Below are 25,169 nucleotides of genomic sequence, written 5' to 3'. Positions count from 1 at the left end.
TTACATTTCAGTACATCTTTATTTCAGTACAAATATCAGCTTAATTCCAAACTTAATCAAAGGCAGGTTTTCAAAAATAAATACAGAAAGGGTAAATAAAAGGAGTAAGTATTCTATAGACAGATTGTCGGGTTGGGTAAGTATGGATGGATTTATGATCCAGGTCAGCAAAATCACATAAACCAAGCAAGCGGCATACGTACTGAGACAGAGTGGTGTACAGTTCCCCTGTCTAAATCAGTATGTAGGGTAATAATGATTTCAATTGTTAGGGTAAATGTACAGTAACCGCTTGATAGTGGGGATGGTCGGGTTATCTATTTGTAACAATGAAAATGCTTTAGTCACGTACAAATTGAGATAGAAAAAAAAAAAAGAATCACGCTGATAATTGTGTAGCATCTTACGATTTGATAGTATGTCTTCGTCTGTTTCTAAGGTGGTGTAAATAACACATTTTTTGCACTCTTCCGCCGCTCACATTTCGTGCTTATTGCTGCACTGATGTTTAATTAGTAGTTGAAGTAAAAACCTTTGAGAATATCTTTCTAGACCATTTCCATGTTGATAGCTTACTTTGTAACCAGACACTAACATTGACATTTAGAGCGTCTTTACACCCGCCTTTGTTGAGAATTGTCCTCTTATTCTAGCAATCCTTTCCATTGATAAAATATTTTTGTGTCCTGCTTTAATTACATTTTTTGTAAGGAAAATTAAGTCCGGTAACGGCTACAATGAAAAAATAAATTGACAATGTGGGTAACTCAATAAAATATATTCCATATACATTTTTAGGAAATGTATAAAAGCTTGAGTAATAGTTTTATATTGATGCATTAAGCACATACAGCATATATAACAATGTTTCTATTCAACGGACGTTAGTTTCCATTAAATATCAATAGCTACATTTCTGAGGTTTCCATCCCTCACTCTAATAGATATATGTGATTCCATCATATATGACAGATTTTTATAATGATAGCAATATCATAGTAATAACATCACGGTTTATTGGAGTAATGATATATTACAGTATCTCATTGATCAATGTATAAATGTCCAGTATTGCTTAGCTGTATGAATTAAGTAGGAGCTGCGAAAATATTATTCTTCATCAATATAGCAATGTGTTAGTTGCCTGTTAAACAGTCAATATATTAGGGAAACAAAAAAGGGCATAGGAGCACTCACAATTTCTTCCTGTGCTGCCATGGTGCCACATTGAATTAGGATCGCACGCAGGAACAGAAAAGGAGACAGCACTCCCCTGGACTTGTGTGAATAATAGTGCAGGTTTATTTTATTCTGATAAAGGCCCAAAGTGGGACCAACATGTTGATCCTTCAATAAAGCAGCATTTTTATTCGCACAAGTCCAGCGCAGCGCCGTCCCATTTCCCGCTCATGAAAATAATAGGAAATACAGCCATGCAGATTCACGGAATGCATTGCTGTATTGTATGTGATGAAAGTATACTGTATGTTGTAGTGTGTTGAGGTAGCGTCTTTTTATACATCAATTAGAATCTACCGATGATCACTTCCTGCAAATGTCCCGAGCAATTAAAAGGCCCAACGGGAGGGGAGACAGTTCATAAAATCTCCTGGATTTGTTCAATGAAAGCTGCTTCCGGCGGCGCTCTTATTTAACGAGGCATGGTTTGTCCCATCTCCTTCCAGCTCTTTGGCACAAAAATGTCCCGGCTTTTAATTTGGGTCACAAAAAAACGACCGACGTAACAGCCATTGAGCTGCCCAGCGCCATCATTTCGCCCCATTGATAAGAACATGGACAGCGATCCTGGTAAGAGAGACAGAGGTGGAGTGTTTGTAGTTAAACGTTTGTACACATTCCTGGAAGCGCATCACTGACTTATTTAGATATCACCGGTTTCTTTTCCATATGTAAACGAATTACACAATTGCCACAACAACAAAAAAAAAACACACTGTATACACTATAGCCCAAAATGACATTTTCCTGAGAGTGGTTTGGAAGTGTATTTCCTACCTGGCAGAAGTATCTTATTCATTAGTTCTTTCCCTGTTTGATGGGCCAAATTATTCCACCCCAGTGAAGATATCAACAACTAGCTTCTACCTGAACCATGTGCGGGACCTTTTTATATACTCAGAGGAGGTTTCTACTCCAATCATCAGCATCTTTTTTAATTCGTATGAGTTTTTCACTTTATATTTAATTGGTTTTTGAAGAAAAGAAAGGAGTGGCTCGGTGACTGAAGACACTGACTGTAAATAATGACACTGAGTTTGAAGCAGGGGAACCTGGCTCAATTCCCAGTCAGCTCCTTGTGACCTTGGGCAAGTTACTTTATCTCCCTGTGCCTCAGGCACCAAAAACAGGTTGTGATTCCCATCTGGGCAGGGACTGTGTCTGTAACAATTCCCACGTGCTGCGTACCGTGCACTATACTGTAATTGCGAAGCGCGTTGAGTACCATTTGAAGAAAAGCACTATATGAAATAAACTTATTATTAAAATCAATTGTGGTTCACAATCACACTGAAGTGTCATTTCCAACCTCCGTTATCAAAGCCACCAATTGGATAAACCCCAGCATGTGCCAGAGTGGCACCACAGCATCAATAAAGACGGCCCACGCTAGGTACTGACTCAAAACTCCTACCTTGTGGACCGTGATGAAGGGGGCTTTAAATCAATGTATGATGTACATTTTCAAGACTGGAAATCCATAATGCTACTTTATCATTGTTTCTGTTTAAGAACAGTTGGATTAAGGATTCAAGATACATAAATCCTTGAACACGTACTGTAGAGTTCATGATGTACGGTCAATTTTGATCAATATTTCATTTACTTTACTGATATAAGGAATACAACCTCTTTAGTACCTGGTTTGTAAGTCTTAAGTGGTTTCTCCATCAGACTGTTGAGAATGTTGGTCACAGCAACCTTGGCATGCAAGCTTGCATGATACGCCATCTTGGGTTCTTGTACATTGGCACAGTCGCCAATTGCATAAACATTGGGATGTCCTTCCACTTGAAGAAAGTCATTAACTATAAGAGCACCATCAGCTGCAAGGTTGTCACCTGAATGACAAAAACATTGTACTATTATAGGATCCAAAAAATTGTCATTAGATAAGAACCACTTGGCCCATTTTCCGTTCGGCTGTAAAACCGTAGAAGACCCCTTTTGATCCTTGGCTTTCTTTTATATCAAGAATCTCCTAATGTCTATCCAACATCATTTTTCATTCATTTACTATATTCGCTTTTACCAGCTCTGTTGTGAGGCTTTTCCACCAATTCACCTCCCTCTCTGTGAAGACAATCACATTATCCCGGAGCCTCCACCTTCAGAGTACGACCTATTGCTGTAGCACTTCTCTCTCTCTCTAAAATATGCGGTCCTCCTGTACTTTGTTGAAAACCTTTGTGAATTTGAACATTTTAATTTTATCCTCCCCCCTTCCCCATTTACTCCTACAGGTTGTACATAGGAAGGTCCTATAGTTTTCCCTGGTGAGTTTTGTAGACCATGCCTTTGTATAACCCTTCCATTGGGACTTTCTCCACTGTACATGGACTTGTGTCAATCTCCTTTCCACTTATATTCCTGCTCACCAACTGTGACCTCTCACCTTCAGCTGTGGAGACTGAATAGTTATTACGGTTGTGATTATTTGCTTAGCCTTCTGCCTAAGGCCGCAGGCATGGTCAGCGCTTAGCCGCTGAGCCGCGCTCACGCTTGCCAGTGAGCCCCTGCAGCCGCAGTGAGAGCGGCTTTAGCAGGGGCTCGCGCACGCTTACGCAGGCGTGCGGAGGCGTAGCAGTCAACAAATTTTTCGTTTACGCGCAGAGGGGAGCGGGGTTCCGGTCACATGAGCGGTTCGCCCAATGACGACGAACCAGCTCCGTGATGTCACTGGCCCGCCCATAGACACGTCCCCAGACAGGCGCACGTAGTAAGGCCAGGGAAAGCACCTGCTTTCCCTCAGCCGCCGCGCGCCTCCGCACGGGAGAAATGTCTATGGACTCCGCCTAACTTAAAATAGTTCTCCATCTTCCTTCTTCTATGTCTGCCGGTATTTCCTAAAAGCTGTCTTTCTAGCATTTACAATATCTGCCACCTCCTTTGAGAGCCAGAGCAGCTTTCTTTTCATTGAGCCTCTACGAACTTGCCGGATACAAAGGCCTGTTGCTTTCATTATTGCACTCGACTCAAACACCTCCACCCTGCCAAAGAATCACTTCAATATATTCTCATATTCTCATCTTTAAAACGTCAGCCCCCCTAAAATCTCAAAATCAGAAAGATTTTGTGTGGGTGGGACCCAACCTCTGCCTTTATACTACACAACACTCATGGGTTATCCATTTGCTAATATGTAATAAATACTCATCCCAACCTCACATCAGACCACAATTTTATTACTCTACATACACCCAACAATAATAATGACGTTGCATTTAGAATTGCTCATTTCCCTTGTAATTGTTGGGTTTTGTTTTTGATGCAATGGAGTCCAGATTTGATGCATAATTACATTTTGACAAAGTGTTTTCTCCATGAAAATGCAATATCTTCTACATAACGACGCCATTTGTATACAACGTGTCCAGTGTGTATTAAATGCAAAACCAAATCATTGCAGCACCAATTTTATGTAAAGCAAAAATGAATAAAAGGATCCATGAATCTTTCTGTAGCGTTTATTTTATCATGCCCCTAAATCCGTATCCTAATCTCAGTCTAATAAAATTATATTGCGTCCTCTTATTTAGCCAGTTCCTTACCATTAAACACACCCTCAGCATTTCTTGGTCAGTTCGTTTAGCGAACCATCCTTTTACTATCAGCAATGTAACGAATGTCTCACTCTCTTACCAAACACGTTGCTGTAGGAAGACGAATTGACCTTTATCCCTGTGCAGCTGAGAATTAAGTTAGCGGTGACGACCTCTGCATTCTTGTCCAACAACACTTCTATATTATCTTGAGCTACATTCATAGTCAACTCATTCAGGTTGGTGACCCTCTGACCTGTGCAAAAATGACCTTATGTTATTTGTAAGTACAGCGCATGATATGGAGGAAGCAGGCAACTACATGTATTATTGAATAGGAGTAGCAATGGAAAAATGCGACTGCGACTGAACTCCAGACCTCCAGCCCCCCCTACCCGCCTAACAGAGCAGTTTTAAGGATATCCCAGCTTCAGCACAGATGGCTCAATCAGACTGAGCCTCTGATTGAGCCACCTGTGCTGAAGCAGGTATATACTGAAAACCTGTTCTGTTGGGGGAGGGCTTAACGGCTGGAGTTGAGCACCCATGGAATAATCTACAGGCTCCTGGCACTGACAATAATGCGGTTCAACTTCAGGGACCCCGATAGACATACTTGTAAAAAATAAAAAAAAAATGGTGATTGTGCTGAGCATGCGCATTGTAAGTGAAACTTCTTAGCGTTTTGTCACTGAAAGAGTAATGCGTTTTTTATGATTTTCTTTGAATTAAAGACTTTTGGCTTTTTTTCCGCAGAAATTTCAAAGTGTTTCATTCAATGAAAATCATAACAATTATAATACTATTTCTGTGACAAAATGCAAAGAAGTTGGAGTTACAACGCGCCATTTATTACATTTTGGGGGTGCGTGTGTATGTCCCCGTTCATTCATTCTAACCCCCCCCCCCTCCCTTCCCCCTGGGTAGTCGTCTCTGCGCATGATCTGGTGGAACATAAAGTTTCTGCGCATGCGGTATAGATTCGGCTCTGTTCCGTGCAAGCGCGAGGGACGATGAAAATGTATGCGCATGCGCAGCCAGTGCAGATTTTTTTTTTGCACTTGGTAGGCGGTACTGTTGTACGCATGCATGAGAGATGAACACTGAACATGTGCAGTTAGTATAGTACGGTTGTGTGCATGCTCGGCCGGCGAGGCGCAGGATGGGTCTTACAGACAATGGGCTTTGCGCATGCGCTGGTGAGATGGCAATGACGTTATCTGCCCACGCACGTCTGATGCGGGTGTCGTCGGCTCACAAGTTGTGTGTGCAAGGTATGCTATGTCGGGCGCATGTACCATACCACTTTGACTGTATCTGAGCATGCGTCATTGTTGCTGGTTCTGTCTTCGCATACCTAGTGTGTTACGGTGTGCAAGGACGCATGCGCTAACAGCGCTGACAGTGTTGCTGACAACTTGTGGCCACTTCTGCAGCCACAGTCAGCCCATGCGCAGTATGTTACTTCCGTTTCACAGTGTGTCACAATTCAACTTGTGTTACCCTATGAGATTTTGTTTAGAGCCACCGTCAGCTAAGGCATGGGGGTTGAGGGGGGGGGGGGGGAGTGTTGTGCTGCTTTAAGCTTCAAGATAGTCTGTAGGATGCAGAATACAGTGCACAAGCTGCCATATTAATATCAATCTAAAATGTCAGTAAAGACAGCTTTCAAATTAATTCCAACCCTATGTATATTATTAGCAGCTTGGCTGCTGTAATGTACTATTGTTAACATAAATGAGCACATACCCAATACTAGCTTTACCCCTTTATTTAGGAGGATTTCCTTCACTGCTCGTCTGACGCTGGGTTGCAGCTCCACATCTGCTAATGCAACCTTAGAATGAATCAAAGTGACCTGTGGAAGCAAAGAAGGAATCTGAACAGGGGTATATGAAACCGTACTGCCCAATCCACCCAATCCCCTTCCCCTCTAATAATGCTGAGGCCATAGTGCGCATGCGACAGAGCGCAGGAGGCGCCTGTCACCTGAGCGATTTGTAGACTCACTTGTGCGAGCGACGGGGAGGCGTGGCTGTGACGTCATCCAGCTTGGTTTGTGCTGACTGGCTCAAACGCGGCCGTGACGCGAAAATGCAATTTTTTTGTTGGCTCTCGCGCACTATGGCCAGCCCAATAGAGCTACTGTACTTTGTTTGCGCTGCGCGCACTGTAATCGCAACATGACCTTCAGTTGCAATTCAGCACAGGGGTTAATAGTAGTAACGACTAAAGCTTACAATTGCCTTAAATCTACACCTTACGTGTTATACAGCTTCTTAATCTACATAGACCCAAAGAACATAGAACATTGCATAAATATGGATATTTATAACTCAATCAGATCACTTAAAGGTAAATGGGAAGCGCAGTTCTTCTTTCATCTCCCGGTCCCATACATACATTTAATAAATGGTCCCAAGATTGGTAGCAGATAGTGCACTTGATCTTGTCCCATACAGTAGGTCAGATTATAAATAGTTGTAGAGGAACTGGACAAATCTGTAGACGATCAATCAGAATATAATAATAATAATACAGTAATAATAATATAGTTGTTCTAGTTAATGGATACTTAGATTCTTCAGGGTGCATTCCTTCTGTAAAGTTGATGGGACGTGCAACAATTTACCGAAGACCTCTGTAGAACCTCTGTATTGGCATAATACACTAGAATCAATAAACCACATTGTGTCCCGTACCTCTTTATCTGGATACTCTGTCTTCACCTCTGCAGCCATCTCAACTCCCGCTGATCCGCCACCCACTACCACCACATGTTTAGCTTTCTGCACCTATAAAATACGACACGTGCCATTAAATTACGATTGTGTCACCCAAATATATTTTATGCCCCAACGTCAGGTTTGCACACGAGCACATATGCCCTGATATCCAAGTATGCCCATCCATGTGGATTACCAGTGCGCACGGTATAACAGGGGTGCGCAAACTGTTCTCCCTGCTCCCCCCCGCCATCTCTCACCCCGGCTCATGCCCCCCCCCCCCGCTCCGGCATCAAATGATGCCTTAGGGTCATGTGACGTCACTGACCCCACTGCGTCATTTGATGCTGGGTTGCCATGGCGACGCATCACTGTGTCCATAAAAATGATGACCTTATTGACAATACAAAAAAATTAGTAAGCAGTGTTGAAGTCCAGTGGTTTCCATCTGTCTTCTTGAGAAACCACAGAAACACATTTTTGTACCAATGATCAAAGGATTAATGATGGTGATAATGCACTTAGATTACATATGAATGAAGTATTGTCTGGCTGACTGATATCGCATACCAAATACGGTGATAGACTGGCAAAGATCAGTCACAAAGTTCAAAGATCCACTCATGGCATGTAAACCATGAAAGTAGGTTTCGGTTTCCGGAGGGGGGAGGTTTGGGGGGCTGAAGGTTTCTGCAGCTCTCCCAAAATTAGTGCAAAGCCAACACAACACCAATGAATGGGAAATCCATGCTCCAATCACTGTACATTATTCAGATGTGCAAATATAGAGAAACAGAATTGGCAAAGCTACTTTCCCACCAAATCAATAGAAAACGTGTGAAGGTTTGATCTACAGCATCAGTTCAAATCTGTAAAGAGAATTTACATAATAAATGTAAAATGTGCAATTACTACTTGTCATATGCAGCAGCTGTCTGCACATCTGTTACTAGTAGCAGGGGTGCCACATTTACATCGTTCCCAATACGAAATCCATTTAACAAATAATTTTAAATATCTTTTCCTTCAACATTATTAATATATGGGCAGTTTTATTGTACAGGGGCAGTGTGTACAAAGAGATTGGATTTTTGCTTTGGGACAAACCTGCAGTTCTGCTTTAGATTTTGTAAAGCCCTCATGTCTTCCTTGCTCATTACTCTTTGGTCTCTGGCGACCCTTTGCACCTGCTCTCTGTTCTTCCTAGACACTGTTGCCAAGACAGTCTTTGGATGTCTGCAGGTAAGTAGGGAATTTATCCACCAGTCTTAGGGAAAAGACCAAGCCTTTTTACCTGCCTCTCACCTGTCTCCCCTACAATCTATCCTAAACGCTGCTGCTAGGATTGCTTTACGCTCTCCTAAATCTGTCTCAGCATCTCTCCTGCTGAAATCCGTCTCCTGGATTCCTATTTTACACTCTATCATTTACAACCTTCTCCTCCTCTCTAAAGGCTATTACACTCTTGTGCCCCTCCTTACATCTAAGCCCTAATTTGTCCCTATACACCGTCCCGACTCTTGCTTTCTGCTCAAGGGTGTCTTCTCTCTATCCCTTTTGTATCTAAAGCCCTCTCCCGCCAAAAGCCTCTCAAACTCACTGCCCCACACCTCTGGAATGCCCTTCTCTTCAATATCTGACTAGCACCCTCTCTCTCCATCTGTAAGGCCCATCTTAAAACACACCTCTTAAATGAAGCATATGGGTACCTCAAACTGTATGCACTGCCCGTGGCTCCTTGCAGAACACCTTCCTACCGTCTCTGTAAATTTTCCCCACTTACCACTTCGATTGTAAGCTCCTCGGGACGGGGACTCCTTCTCCTATTGTTTCATGTGTTATATTATTAGGTCACGTGAATTACTGCAGTAAAGCGCTATGTACATGGATGGCGCTATATAAAGATATTCATTCATACGAAACCAGAATTCTACCCTAGTATGTTCACTTTATGCATGTGGTTTGTGAAATCCTGTTCTGTAAAGACAGAGAACCCATGAGGGTATCTACAGGTCTTCCACAGCGGGCTAGGACATTTCGCAGCGAAAGTAATCCCCTAACCATACCACTGACCCTAAAACCCCATAACCTTAACCTCTTAACCCCTTACCCTAAAAACCCCTAACCATAACTCCTTACCTTAACCTGTTAACCCTTTACCCTACAACTCAGATTGCTAATGCAAATCTTTACCCTAAAAACCGTAACCCCTTACCCTAAAACCCTTAACTTTACCCCTTACCCTAAAAAGCTGAACTATAACCCATTACCCTAACCTTACCCTAAAAAGCTTAACCCCGTATGTATGTATGTCTATTTATAAAGCGTCATTAATGTACATAGCACTTCACAGCAGTAATATACGTGACAATCATATAAATAATATTCAAACCTGCTTCACTTATCCTGTTATTTATCATACCTGGGTTGAAAGCAAACAAGGTTTCTGGGAAATTCCATGCAAATGAGCAACATGAGCAAATGGCCAACCCCCGTCCTCAAGGGCCACCAACAAGCCAGGTATTACTATGGATATCCCTGCTTCAGCACAGGTGGCTCAATCGGTGGCTCAGTCAAGGACTCCGCACCTGTGCTGAAGCAGGGATATCCTGAAAACCTGACCTGTTGGGGGGGGGGGGGTCTTGAGGACTGGAGTTGCTCGCCCCTGCCCTTGAGCTTCAGAAAGACCCGCTAAAAAGCCTGAATGTACGGTGTGTGGGCGCACCAAGATAAGGATGTCAGATCTATTCTGTGAACGGAAACTTTGTAGTAGTTACTGGCCAGTAATGCCAGGTATAAACGCGCCCTATTCCCAGGTGCGAAGACCCCCGAGAATTAGAAACTGTGCATTTGCAGGTGAACTGATGAGGAATGCCTCAATTACTTCCTTTTAAACCACCGTGTGCCAAGGGAGAGATAGCCCGGCAGCCATATTGGATTCCCCATAATGCCGCGCTTATAGTGCCGGCGACGCGACCGGTGACGTCACCCGTCGCCAATAGCGAAAGTTGTAATTCAATTTGCAGCGACGTCGCGAGCGACGGGGTCATTGATTGGTTCAGAGACAGTCACATGTGGCAACAGTCTCTGAAAAATCAAATTTACCCGGCTTCCAAATTTTTGGTCGCGACGTCGCTCTATCGCTCCGTCGCGCTTACTATAAGGGCTTGCGACGGAGTCAATTGGTTTGTTTTGGAGCGCCGTCGCGTCGCCGTCACGGGCACTATAAGGCAGCTGAAAATAGCACAGATAATATCTGGAGGTCCTCTTCCTCCCCCCCGCCCCCCGTTCAGATTAAAATATAAATGTTGAAGAATCTAGGGGGGGGGGGGGAGATAAATGCTGTAAATATTTTACTATTAGGTTTATGATCGGGACGAGAAAACACAAAACTCCAAGGTTTCAGACAATACGGCTGTAATAACAACACATTTAAAATACACTTACAACATCTGTGCATATGGTATCGTAACTACAAAAGCTCACCTCCTTCACCAGATCTTCATATTTCTGGATGGCCATATCCCTGGAAATGACTTGGTTGAACTTTCCAGGGAAGGGCCCGTCGCTCCCCGTCGCGAGGATGAGGTGAGAGAAATGAAGCTCCTAAGAACATGTAATGCTGACAGTGTTAGGTTGGGCTCAAGAACTTTAATACAAGCGAATTGAGAATGAGTATTGGATGCTTGACACAATCACTTGTCATTCCTTGGAGCACAACAAGTGCGATATATTCTATATAAAAATAGTGGATGTGTTTCTTAATCACAGAACCACTGTACCAACGGTATAAATGTTCCATGTTGATACAGTAGGGACATTGGTTCTGTGATTATAATTAAAAAACGTATCATATACACACACACACACACACACACACACACACACACACACACACAAACATATAGCAGGCACTCCTGGACTCTGAAACGTTGCCTCGTAGGATCAAGTTTAACTCTTGGTATTCCTGCCTGAACTGAGATAATACACTGAAAGCACATTACTAGCTGGGCGGAACACTAACCATTCATGGTGGCAATTTTACTTATCATTTATTAACATTCAAGACATATCTATTGAGAATAACGGACTAGACTTTAAAGAGTGTTAATATTTCATTTTACAGTACAGATATGTACATTGACTTAATGAATGTTATACTTTATTGATCACCCATCAATTCATTGCAGTGTGCACTATATCCAGCAGTAGTTCTTTCTCTGTGTTTCTCTCCACACCTTACTTTGCTCTTAACTATCTCCTCAGTAGGACCCACTGTACGATTTTCAGGTTCGGCGAGATCTCTGTTATCTGTGCACAGACCTGGCTAGATTCTACAGTTTGAGTTCATTTTATGGAGGGGGAATTTGTGAGATTGTTTTCATGTAAATAAGATTACAGCAGGGAGTATCAGCTGCAACCAGACAAATTCTCCATGCCCTTGTTGCTTAATTCCGCATATCTTTATTACCCTTTAATCCAGGAAGTGATGTTTTTCGAGGGGCCTCCCTTAGTGAGGTAAACAAAGCCCCCCGAAACGCTGTTTCTGCACCCTGGACTAAAGGGCAATAAAGGTATGCTATATTAAGCATCAAGCGGTATGGTGAGTTCGTCTGGTTGCGACCCTCACAATTAGGCCTCGTCCACGGTGACGGAGCGCTCGCACGCTGTGCAATGAGTTACATTAGGGCAATGAGAACGTCTATGCACGCGTGTGCGTGTCAGCAGGAGCTATGCACGGAGAGACAAAAAAAATGTGTCTTGGTAGCGCAACGGCACCCCCGCGCCACGCCCCACCCCTTCGCGTCTGCCTGCAGGACAGAAAACCTCTCCTGCTACAAGCTTACGTGACGCCCACGCATGCAAGCACCATGGACGCGGCCTTTGTTTCCACGTATGCTGTTAAGATGTGCTGCGCCAGGGCACCTAGGCAGGCTGGCATTGACGACTACGCGATCGCCACCATAAGTATTAGAGATTACAACAGAGTGTGCGAGAGGTTAAGACAAAGCAAATGGTGTAATCCTAATTACCTCATTGCTTTCTAGGAGTACTTGCTGTGTCTGCAGGTTTATTCCCAGCACTTTGCCTTGCTTAAAGCTGTCCTGGTAGGTTGCTTCATAGGAGATGAAGGTTTTTCTTGCAAAACCTGTTGCACATAGAGAGAGTCTCACATACAATCACATGCCCAGCATACATTCATTACATGTTCAGCATTGCTTTTAGCTGCAGTCCTGTCTGCTGGTGATTTTGTTATTGGTGTACTGATAAGAGACCAACCTGAGTCATAAATTAGTGCTTTTTATTAACCGCACGGCTAACTCGTGGGGCTGCAGCTTCGGACAGTCATTCTCTTTAACCGAAACGACTTTATGGAAGATGCCAAAAATAACATACATTTTACAGCAGTATTAAAGGATCATAATTACAAGGAGCAGCTGAATGATTAAAGACTGGCTCTGTCAACAACGATACTGAGTTTGAATCAGGGGAGCCTGGTTCAATTCCCGGTGTCAGCTCCTTGTGACCTTGGGCACTTTATTTCCCTGTGCCCCAGGAACCAAAAACAGATTGTAAGCTCATCTGGGCAGGGACTGTAAAACTCCTATGTGCTGCGTACCTCGCGCTAGACTGTAATTGTAAAACGCTTTGTGTCCCATTGGGAGGAAAACGCTATATATGAAATGGTTATTATTATTATTATTATTAAGACAAAAATAAAAGCTTGTTAATCATTATATGAAACAATGTAGGAAAAAAACAAGGTATACGGAGAAAGGGTAGAAGTAGGAAAAATATATCTATTTATATTTTTAACTATTTGATAACTACCATATAAAAACATTAAATGGTTCCCAGATTGCCTAAAAATGTATTTGTGTTTTTCTTCTGCTTCCGGCATGTGATTTTTTCTAATTCTGCTATTTTTCAAAGTGTTGCTTTTATGTTTGGAACAGATTAGATGTCTTGATTTGTAAAAATGAAACCTGTTTTCCAGCAGCCATAGAAACATTACCCCTTAGCAAAAGGGTTGCCAGGTGACTTGTCCAAAAATACTGGACACAATGGTGAAAGGTGCGACGCACGCGAGAATCGTTGGTGGGGAAGAATGTTATTTATAAATGACCTGACATGTCATTTTTTCTAAATTTCACTCCAAGTATTCACCAATTTGCACCAATTTATATTCTATTTCGTAAAAAATCTGGGGAGGGGTCTTGGGAGGGAGCGCCCTTCCGAGGATTTGTTTTTAGGAAATAGAATATGAAATAGTGCAAATTGGTGCATACTTGGAGTGAAATTTAGAACAAATGACGTAATGGTCAGATCATTTATAAATAACTGACCTGCAGTCATACTGTACATGGCGAGCAATACTAATCTTAATGCTCCTCACACAAATTCCAAGATTGTTGCACTCCTCCTCATCCTCTCTCTCTCCCCCCTTAGCCTCTCACCATCCCACCGCCCTCGTCTTTTCACGCCCTCCCCTCATCCTCTCTCACCCCCCCCCTCCTTTCATCCTCTCTCAAGAATTTAGATAAAGATGGGCAATCAAAACTGCAATTAGATGTTACTGCAAAACAAGGACAACAATGATCTCATTTTGCAGCCATGCATTGCAATAGTAAAAACTCCACACCTTATAAAAGGCCCTAATGATACCATGACAAAAAGACCACACATTAAGGTGTAGTGGTTTATAAGTGTCTCTATACATGTTTGAGGCAAAGGGATGAATGTAAGTGGTGATACTTTTGAATGGATCAGCAGGACGGTCTTCATAAAGAAGATCTGCACACAAGCTTTGAAGATCTCACAACTCTGTACAATCCCTATATTGTAACAGTATTACAAGTGAAAGCTTATTTACAGCTACAACTCCAAGAAACGGTCATGTTGGGCCATTGCAATCAACCTATACTTCTCCAAGACCCAAACGACAACTAATAGACAAGTTTACACTACTGGTGTAGCCAGACTTCCTGTCCCCGGAGCCACGGAAATAAAGCAAAACACAGAAGTTCCGGAGACAGAATAGCCCCCCCCCCCCCCCTACAGAGAGATTTCCCACTGCCGTGGAATGCCACGGTCAGGGCTACGTGGCTTCCCACGGCAGCGGGTAGAGAGAGCCTGGCTGCATCTGTATATAACATACTTGTTGATGAACTGGTTTGAAAATAAGCCGCATGTTGGAGAAATAATGGAGGACAAGACTTACCACTCTCTACGGAAGCGCGAAGCGCAGCAACATTGTGATGAAAAGCATCTTTCATATCCACCAGCACAAAGGGGATTCCATTGGACTTGAGTTGATTGGCAGCTGCTATACCGGCGAAACCTCCACCCACAACCACCACTCGCACCGATTCGTCCACCGACAGTTTGGACCCCATGTTTGTCACAGGAACGCCTTGAAAGCAAAAAAAAGTGCAAGAGAGTTTCTTGTAAAGTTACATTCTGTAAATACACGGACACAAAACGGAGTAGCAGGAAGCCACAGGGGAACTACACAATGCTATACATTAGAGAAGGGGTGTGCTCAATTCCAGTCTTCAAGCCCGCCCAACAGGCTGAGCCACTGATTGAGAAATGCATTTTGCTCAATTCTGCCCCCAAAATGGCCCATTTTCTCAATTCTGATAAAATGCTGACGAAATTGGCAACATTTTGGGTCATGGAAAGTTTCACAAAATCTTAAAATGTAAGAGAAATCCTGGAAAATGTTGTGAAGCAAAATTTGAAGACAATTGCACATCTCTAACAATAAATAGATTGATATGCAATTTGTTTGTCAAAAAAAAAAACCCCAGAGAGGCGATTCTTTCAATGAAAGAATGTGGGCGGTGTAAAGGCAAAGATTACATACATTCCTTCTTTCAAACCAGTGCAATGGCATTACTGTACTAATACAATCTATCGCAATGTTTGCTAGGAACGGGGCTATTTCGTCTCCTGCCTGCACAATTTGATCCTAATATATTCAATTTGATTTATTTTTCTTGGATAAATATGATGGTTTGGGGGTTTTTTTTGCCCCAGATTTGCAGACTAGAAATAGGAATACTGTACTCAGAAGGATACAAGGGATTTATGGGAATCTGCCTAAATTTACTTCACATTCCCCAAGATCCCAACTCAACATCCAGTCCTCAATGGCCATCAACAGGTCAGGTTTTCTGGATATCCTAGCTTCAGCACAGGTGGCTCAATCAGTGGCTTAGATTGAGCCACCTGTGCTGAAGCAGGCTCTTCGACTGAGCCACTGATTAAGCCTGTGATGAAGCAGGGATATCCTGAAAAACTGACCTGTTGGTGGTGCTTGAGGACTGGAGTTCCTCAAACCTGGTTTAAAATCTTCTCCTACACAGTAAAGGGTGTCTTCAAGTTCACAGCAAATGGAGCAATTGTCCAAAACGAGAAGTGGGTAATTCTCTACACACCACGTGAGATTGTTTTTTTTAATTTCGAGCAGAAAAGCCAAGCGGTTTCAGCTTCTTAAGGCTAAGGTCCCGTTGCACGCGTCCGCACGGCTGGCTTGCTTGCCGGCGACGCGTGCAACTCGCTGTACCGCGATCTGCGGTCTACAGGATGCTTTTCTCGGAGCGGGGGGGCGTGGCCAAACGGGTCGGGGGGGCGCGGCCTTGACGTGAGGGGGCGCGGCCATGACGTGAGGGGCCGGAGCGGGAGGTGGGAGGATTGACTGGGAGGATTGACAGGGAGGGGGGGCGTGGCTTGAGCGGAGGGACCCGCTACTCTTCCCCCCCCTCCCTCCACGGGCTGCAGGTAAGTAAAAAAAACACACACACGCAGGCACTCATACATACATACATACATACACACACACACACACACACACACACACACAGGCAGGCACTCACGCACTCATACACACACACACAGACAGAGACAGGCACGCACACAGACAGGCACACACATACACACACTCATACACACAGACAGGCACTCAGGCACACACATACACACACACACAGGCACTCAGGCACACACATATACAGACAGGCACTCACCTGCTTTCACTCCACACTCCTCCCCGCTCCCCGAAGCCTCTCCTCCTCCCGCAGCCTCCCCTCCCCATTGGCTCACAGCCACACCACGTGACGCGTCGAAGCTAGGAAACACCATTCTGTGGTGTCTCCTAGCGGCTGACGCGCCACAGCGTGTGATCAGCTGTGCAGCCAGAGGGGACCGGGACCGACTCGCGAGGATTCCCCTGCTGGTGGGGAACTCGCTACATTGCCGCCCGCGCCAACGAGCGCAGCGGGTCCCAGGCCTTACTTATGAAAAAGGTGGCACTGTGTGCTCATTTGCATGTCATTTCCCAGAATCCCTGGCTGCAGTGGAAGCGAAGCATGCCAAGAGATAACGGGGGAAAGGCAGGGTCGCAGCCCAGCCCGAGACATGTGAATGTGCTCGCAAGCGATATTTTTTATTGGCTGTACAGTATTTACGGAAAAGAAAACGCTGAGGCAGAAACCTTCCAGCCCGGCTTACTTACCTGCGAGTGGAAGTTCAGGCTGGGACAACCGACTTGCTGCAGAATCACAACACTCAATCTCTGGCTCTCGCTTGCTAGTGACGACAAGGGATTGGTACACAGAGCTCTCCCTGAGCTGGAGAGGTATGGTTTAATTTGCAGGGAGAGCATGACTCATCAGAATAACCTGGTGCTGTGTTGGACGAGTTTTGCAGCTCGAGAAGCCGCTGCTTCAGTTAGACAGAGAAACCAGTCTAATCCTGTTAATAATAACATTACTGCCACCCAGTGTATATATGTTATTCTTTGTATTCTTATTACATGCAGTATAGCCAGCCGGTCATCTGACACTTTACTTCAGTCCTGTGTGCTAACTCTAATCCCAGTGCATTCTGGGTAGTAACCGTCCTGTATCTCTAAGGATAATGGAGACTTGGAAAACCAGAAGTGGATTTTAGTCTTATTATGATAAAGAGTATTGCTCTTCAGCTACTTTTCCAAGGGGGCAGGAAAATAAGCGCAGAGGGTCAAGAACAGGATTTGAATGTAGTTGTTTACCAATACTACAGCAACAACCACACGTGTGTATCTTTATTTCTATAGCGCCATCCAGGTACATAGGGATTTACAATACACTTGACATAATATTATAACACATAATGGGAATAAGCGCTTCAGGTATAAAACCAATAGGAAAAGGAGTCCCTGCCCCGAAGAGCTTGCAATCACATGTATTTTCATTTGGCATTAAAGGGGTTAAAAGTTAAACTGTTGATTCAAGATTGAGATTTACACAGTAAATTAACCCCATTCCGAACCATAAAAAAGCCTTAAGATTCAGAGGCACTCGGTACTGAGCGAGTTAAAATCTAACATAATTTTATATAACATAATAGTGAGCTATGAAAACCATTAATAAAACAACGTTTAATCGTTTAACTTTCCTGACACTACTTCCCCTCCCATGTGCCTGCAGTAATACACAGCTCCTACTCCCACCCTGAGAACGCCTGCAGTAACACACAGCTCCTACTCACATCCTGAGAGCGCCTGCAGTAACACACAGCTCCTACTCCCATCCTGAGAACGCCTGCAGTAACACACAGCTCCTACTAAAAAACAGATACAGACCGGCGCCTTATAATCCAATTGGATGGTAAATAAAGTCCAATAGATGGCTTGAAATGTCCAATAATTGGTGTTCTAGTCCAGTGGACAGCAGATTCCTCAGCAGCAAAAGTAATATGCCATGCAGGGAAGACAAGAGAACAAAATCATAGTGTAACACAGTTGGTTAAAACTTAACATATATAGACATACACAGACAAACACAAACAACACTTAAACAACACTAAACAATAGGCTGACTAATATTAATGATTTTAATGAACACAGTAAAATCCAGCACACTGGTGACGAGCGGATTCGGGTTCCGGTGTTTTAAAACCGGAATCCTACTTACAGCAAGACCACAGGATATAGGCAAATGGATATTGAATCGATCATCTGTCGGTAGATGCTTGTGAGCTTGTGAGTCCTGCAGATCACTCCTCGTGCTGATGCCGAAAATGGCGACTCTGCCTCCTACTCCACGAGACGCCTTCCGTTTTCGCCCGGAACTGCGTCACAGCGGGCGGGACAGGGATACCGGATCGCACTCCAAATGCCAGCTCCTTAAGATCTCAACTCCAGAAACTGCTGCAAGGCTCCGCTCCTCTCTCAGTGATGCTGGTAATAAACTCTCAAAGGCCCAACGCGTTTCGTGCGCATGCGCACTTCTTCAGGGGTACCTTGCAGCAGTTTAAGTGTTGTTTGTGTTTGTCTGTGTATGTCTATATATGTTAAGTTTTAACCAACTGTGTTACACTATGATTTTGTTCTCTTGTCTTCCCTGCATGGCATATTACTTTTGCTGCTGAGGAATCTGCTGTCCACTGGACTAGAACACCAATTATTGGACATTTCAAGCCATCTATTGGACTTTATTTACCATCCAATTGGACTATAAGGCGCCGGTCTGTATCTGTTTTTTTCTGTGTCTCACTAACTGTGTTTGGGTTAGATGTTCCTGGCAGCCTTGTTTATTAATTAATTTAATATTCACACTGTTGTCCTTACAATCACTAATATATTTGTTTCGATTAGTTTTTAGCGCTATCCACACCACTCTTTTTTTCTTACACAGCTCCTACTCCCATCCTGAGAACGCCTGCAGTAACACACAGCTCTTACTCCCATCCTGAGAACGCCTGCAGTAACACACAGCTCCTACTCCCACCCTCAGAACGCCTGCAGTAACACACAGCTCCTACTCCCATCCTGAGAGCGCCTGCAGTAACACACAGCTCCTACTCCCATCCTGAGAACGCCTGCAGTAACACACAGCTCCTACTCCCACCCTGAGAACGCCTGCAGTAACACACAGCTCCTACTCCCATCCTGAGAACGCCTGCAGTAACACACAGCTCCTACTCCCATCCTGAGAACGCCTGCAGTAACACACAGCTCCTACTCCCATCCTGAGAACACCTGCAGTAACACACAGCTCCTACTCCCATCCTGAGAACACCTGCAGTAACACACAGCTCCTACTCCCATCCTGAGAACGCCTGCAGTAACACACAGCTCCTACTCCCACCCTGAGAATGCCTGCAGTAACACACAGCTCCTACTCCTACCCTGAGAACGTCTGCAGTAACACACAGGTCCTACTCCCATCCTGAGAACTCCTGCAGTAACACACAGCTCCTACTCCCATCCTGAGAACGCCTGCAGTAACACACAACTCCTACTCCCATCCTGAGAACGCCTGCAGTAACACACAGCTCCTACTCCCATCCTGAGAACGCCTGCAGTAACACACAGCTCCTACTCCCATCCTGAGAACGCCTGCAGTAACACACAGCTCCTACTCCCACCCTGAGAACGCCTGCAGTAACACACAGCTCCTACTTCCATCCTGAGAACGCCTGCTGTAACACAGCTCCTACTCCCAGCCTTAGAAAGCCTGCAGTAACACACAGCTCCTACTCCCGCCCTGAGAACGCCTGCAGTAACACACAGCTCCTACTCCCACCCTGAGAACGCCTGCAGTAACACACAGCTCCTACTCCCACCCTGAGAACGCCTGCAGTAACACACAGCTCCTACTCCCACCCTGAGAATGCCTGCAGTAACACACAGCTCCTACTCCACACTGAGAACGCCTGCAGTAACACACAGCTCCTACTCCCATCCTGAGAACGCCTGCAGTAACACACACCTCTGCATGGGGTTGGGCAGGCACAGTTAGTCAACTTGGCTAGGATAGGATTGCCTAGGGGGGGGCTGAGTGAGCTAGTGGTAGCCGGGGAGGAGAGGCAGCAGTTAGAGCAAGTAGCCTTCCCCATTCCACTGGCAGGGCATCAGGGGGTCTCTCGGACTAGAGCCCAGCTGTTGCAGCCTTGCTCTGAGCTGGAGGCATCAGGGGCGGTAGCAGAGTTCTGCCACCTCAGTGATGCCTGTTGGCCAGTGGGTAAGGCGGGTGCTTGTGTACAGGTATCCCTGGTCTCGTTCCTGGTGATGGGGAAGCTGGGGCAGGGAGAAGTGCATGCACAGGTAGTTCCCTTGGCTAGGTTAGAATTGCCTACGGGGGGCTGAGTAAGGTAGGGCTGTGGGTAGGTAGGCCGCCAGGAGCAGTACCCGTGGCTAGGGTAGAACAGCATATGGTTCTGTTCTCAGATCAGCCAGAGGTATGTGCAGAAGGAAAGGGCAGCATAGTGAAGGAGATGTTGAGGTATGTAGGGATATACCTGCAGGAAGGAGCGGGCTGCAGTCAGCCCAAGGATTTACAGGCAGCCACAGGGCAAGCGCAGAGGGGGTCCCTACTAGCTAGGATTGTGACTCCAATTTTGACTGACTTGACTCAGGGGCGACGGTCTGTGCTGCCTGTCTGGTTCCCTGCCTGGGGAGAGCGCTCCCAAACCCTGAAGCTGGCCCTGGCCAGTGAACCCCCTGTGGTGTATGTGAAGTGCACCCTATTTCACGGAGTAGTGGCTTATGCCACATGGGGAAATGCCATCCTGCCGAGGTGGGGCTGGCCTACAAGACTCAGACTTTACCATCCACCCTAAGAGGAGCAGAGGGCACAGCCCTGTTAATGGCGTTGCGCGGCAAAAGAACCCCTCTGACTGTGAATCCTCAAAAGCTGCCATGGCCCAGGCTGAGGTATCTGGCCCAGTGGGCAACGTTTGAGGAGGGAGAGGTGTCATGATCGGGGTATGAGGGGTTAATGGGATCTGTGTATATGTTGATCTGCATCCCCCTGCTTCAGCAGAATTGCCCCAGGTCTGAGATTTATTTCCCCAGCAGTCTGTGTTATATTCCTGTATGTGTAGAAATCATGTCGGGAGGGAAAGGGTTAACCATATTGTGTATATGTTGATCTGTATCCCCCTGCTTCAGTAGAATTAATCGCTATGTTATGTATTAACATGGAGAGAGGGTTAACTGTGTATTTGTCATAATGTAAACCCCATAGAACCATATCTCTGTATGTGTTTGTGCTACCAGGTTGAAATTTGGATATGCTTTCCTATGCAACGAACACAGGTTGCATAGATATTGTTAATCTGATTTAAACTATGGGAAAAATAGTTATGTTATCGCTGTTTTTATTATAACTTTGGATGTAAGTTTGGAAGCTCGCCAAATGGCCCCTATGATATGTAATTGTACAATCAAAGGAGGCCACTTGAAAGGCTCATTGCATATGCAGCCAGGTCTCACAACTAGGTGATAACCATTTCACCTGTCAAAAGTGACACCCTACATGAAAGACCCCTGCCCAAAAAGCATTTTTGCTAGACAGGATAGCAACAAAGGCATCATGTAATAGTTTTTTATAAATGGGCTGGCCAAGTAGCTACAGGGGAGGGTTGTATTAATGAGGGGCTGGGTAAACCCAGCTTTTTGCGTTACCTGGCAACCTGTGATTGGGACAAGATAATTCTTCACCAATAACTGAACTGCCATGGTAGGAATGGGGGCCTGCATCTATATAGTTGCTGGCCCACTTTATTCCTGTGTGGGTTGCTTGTATCTGTCGTTTTGTCATGCTTGTTGTGACCTATAACAACTAAGGAGCTGCTATTCGGCTGAATATCTCCTTGTCCAACCTCAGTAAGTGTAAATATTTCTGTAATGTTATTTGCTTGATGTATTATCTGTTCTGCTCATAGGAAATAAACTCATTCAGTTTACTATATCCTAGCTCAATCTGGCCCAGTTATTGTATATATGTGCTGTTCTCTCGTGTCAGTGTATTTTTGTGTAGCCTTAGTCTCCTGCATTCATGCACCATACTACTTTTAAAGAGGAGCACAGGGTGGGATCACTTAACAGGCTCAGATCCCAGACAACCTTTAGGAGTTCCAGTGATATCACTAGCTGGCCCACCTATACCCACTCTGAGTTGGGTAGGGCGATACAGGAAGGAATGCCACAGTTCATTGGGATTATATAAAAGTAGCACAGTCTTTATTCTGCAACTCAGACTGTGCTTGGCAGGTGAGTGTTACTGTTTAAGTTCGGACTAGCCAGGGGCACAGTCCTTAAACGGTGTTACAGCAAAGATGGAAATCCTATTCTCACCTTGGTCCCTCTGTTCACTGGTTCCCTGGATATTCAGTCCTCCCAGTGGACAGTTACATGAGTGTTTTCACCCGACTACCATAGCTAGGGCAACTTCTTTTCACCCTTCATTGTTTCTAGCTCTATCCTGGGGGGGGGGGGTGTAACCTCTCCCTCCACACACTTATAAGCCCAGTCAAGGATGGGCTCTAAAACGAAGCACGGGAGAGTTAACCACTTGGTGGCACCATTTGTATTTGACGTGCAGCCTAGATGGACAAAAGTTGGATTTCAATTTCTTTTACATATAGAAACAGAAGTGTGGTTTGTAAATAAAAATGAGTACTTCCTACACAGCTGATAACCGTTAAAGTTCACTTATAATTGTAAAGCTGAATTGTTCGATTGACCGTCCCTGCTAAATGACCACCTTCATATAAACTAAGAAAGTCCAAACAGGTCCCTTTTGTCTTACACATCTTTGTTATTGAGGGTTGCTACCTAACTTCATAGTTATGAAACAGATCCAGCCAATCCAGGTTATTTACGAGATAGTGACGTTCAATTCTGAAAATGAATAAAAATCGCCTATTCACCATATTAAAAAGACGGGGATCTTAAACGCAACATCACGAAGCAATGTCTTCAACTACATTTCAATTACAATGGAAGACAGGTATTTGTTATATTTGTTAAAGAAATTGATTTTTCTTTCCAGAATTAAAAATGAATACACATTTAAGGTACCAAGTTACCAGCTTCTCTTGGGAGCACAGGGAGTTGCTTGATGCAGAGAAAAAAAGCACAAGGGCCTTGTATAGTAAATATCAAGAGTACAGTTGTTCCAGTAAAGCAAACATGAACAGGAATATTCCTTGTACACATGGCTGCTTCTGTCTGTCTGGCTACCCTCACAATGAGCTCAGGAGCAGCAGAATGCACTGAAGCTTCTGTATTGAGTCTATCTTAGTCACTTACCTCCTAAGAGTAGAGATGAGCAAATATAAGTGGGAGGTGAACAAAATCAGATGGACTTCAACAGATTTTTCCATCTACATTTTCCACTGAAGTAGCAAAGAGTCTGGAAAAATTAGCTGGACCAAGTAACAGTATTTCCCAAAATTTAAATAAATAACAAATAAAAAAAGAGATTACCAAATGACTGGAACAAAAAAAAAGCATTTGGGGGTAAATTTACAAATCACTCCAGAGTGACTTATTTTAAAAGTTTGCTCATCCTGCAAATTTTGTTTTAGTTAGAGGCCCATGATAAACTGAATGAATAAATATTAATTTTGGCAGAGTACCCAAAGTGCAAAATTGTTGTTTCGAGTTGAATATTACTTTGTTGAGCTGTACTGTCGCGGCCCCTTTTAATCTCCAACATCCCCGAAAAAATTCGGGGATGTTTTCCGTCTCTCACGGGCCTTGTCCGCGCGGCCCGAAATCGCCTGATAGCGCTAATAGCGCTAGACAATAAAAATGCCCGCAGGCGCCCAAAACTGCCGAAAACGGCCACCATCAGCCCGCGATTTGCTCGCGATTTTTAAAATCGTGGGGAAAAGGCCGCAGGAGGCTAAAGGCAGCAGCCACTGTATATTGTAGGGAATGTTGGGGTAGATGCATGAATGTGTGATCGTGCGAAATCAACTATCAACCGAAAGAATTGACATTTACCAGTGATCATGCTTTCATTAAATCTAAAGTACATCGTTATTTCTCACCGCTTACTTATACTAAGTGACAATGCTTTGGATGGATCACTTACCTCCAAATAATTTAACTTCCAGAGAGACTTTGATTTGGATGAAAACAAAGTACAAATATAAAGCAGCAAAACATGTGAAATATTCTGTTAATTTATTTTAATAAATCAGTTCTGTAGTATTAGATAGTGACTGTGTTTGTTTGTTTTTTTAATTCAACTCTTATTGTCCTTTTTAATGAGTTTTAATATCCTGTTTTCTGTAGCACACCTTCCAAGCAGTGCAAGATCTTTGCAACACTTTCCTGTTTGTGATCATTTGTTGCCAATGTTCCCAGCAGTTGGAGCTGCAAACTGTAACAATAGTCAATGTTACCATAGTAATATCAGGATACATTGTAGCTACAGAGTTACACTGGCAGCCATTATGTTAGACACACAATCAGGATTTTGACAGTTTTATAATAGGAGCACCAGACGATTGCCAGCTGAGGTAAGAATGTAGAATTATACATTGCCACATGCTTTACATGTACAAAAAGATTAAAAAAAGAGGGAAAGTAGTATTGCTGCTTTTGAATATTCCTGTCCCATTTTTCCTTGACCATATATTACTGTGAATTTTCTTTGTTATCAATAGGAATCATAAAGTCAGGGTATTTAGACACAGAAGACACATTGCTTGTGGCTGCTCTGGACTCTGGCGGGTCATTTTTGCTAGTAATATCTTTATTTGGGTTTTGTCTGCCAGGATGCATATTTTTCATTTAAAAAAAAATAGTTTTCTTTGGAGGAAAAGACGTTGTCCTGTATTGATAAGTATTGAATATGTAAACAATGACTACATC

The 25,169-nt window shown here is 44.0% G+C and overlaps 1 protein-coding gene across 4 annotated transcripts in view; it reads right to left on the bottom strand.

Moving 5' to 3' along the window:
• Positions 1-25,169, bottom strand: part of AIFM2 (AIF family member 2) — a 30,631-nt gene continuing 5,462 nt past the window's right edge. Inside the window, exons 1-9 of one of the 4 annotated variants that reach the window (XM_075610611.1) lie at positions 17,028-17,381; positions 14,730-14,921; positions 12,541-12,656; positions 10,994-11,113; positions 7,484-7,576; positions 6,531-6,639; positions 4,882-5,037; positions 2,880-3,080; positions 1-1,806 (exon numbers count right to left, since the gene is read on the bottom strand). In XM_075610611.1, coding sequence (XP_075466726.1) covers positions 1,652-1,806; positions 2,880-3,080; positions 4,882-5,037; positions 6,531-6,639; positions 7,484-7,576; positions 10,994-11,113; positions 12,541-12,656; positions 14,730-14,904 — 1,125 coding nt within the window. In that variant the 5' untranslated portion in view covers positions 14,905-14,921; positions 17,028-17,381 and the 3' untranslated portion in view covers positions 1-1,651. The other 3 variants (XM_075610614.1, XM_075610612.1, XM_075610613.1) reach the window with 3 other exon arrangements.

Source organism: Ascaphus truei, chromosome 8, assembly GCF_040206685.1.
Source record: "Ascaphus truei isolate aAscTru1 chromosome 8, aAscTru1.hap1, whole genome shotgun sequence".
In the NCBI taxonomy this organism is placed as follows: domain Eukaryota; kingdom Metazoa; phylum Chordata; class Amphibia; order Anura; family Ascaphidae; genus Ascaphus; species Ascaphus truei.
The sequence above is the reverse complement of the archived record's forward strand: the minus strand, read 5'-3'. Positions and strand labels throughout refer to the sequence as shown.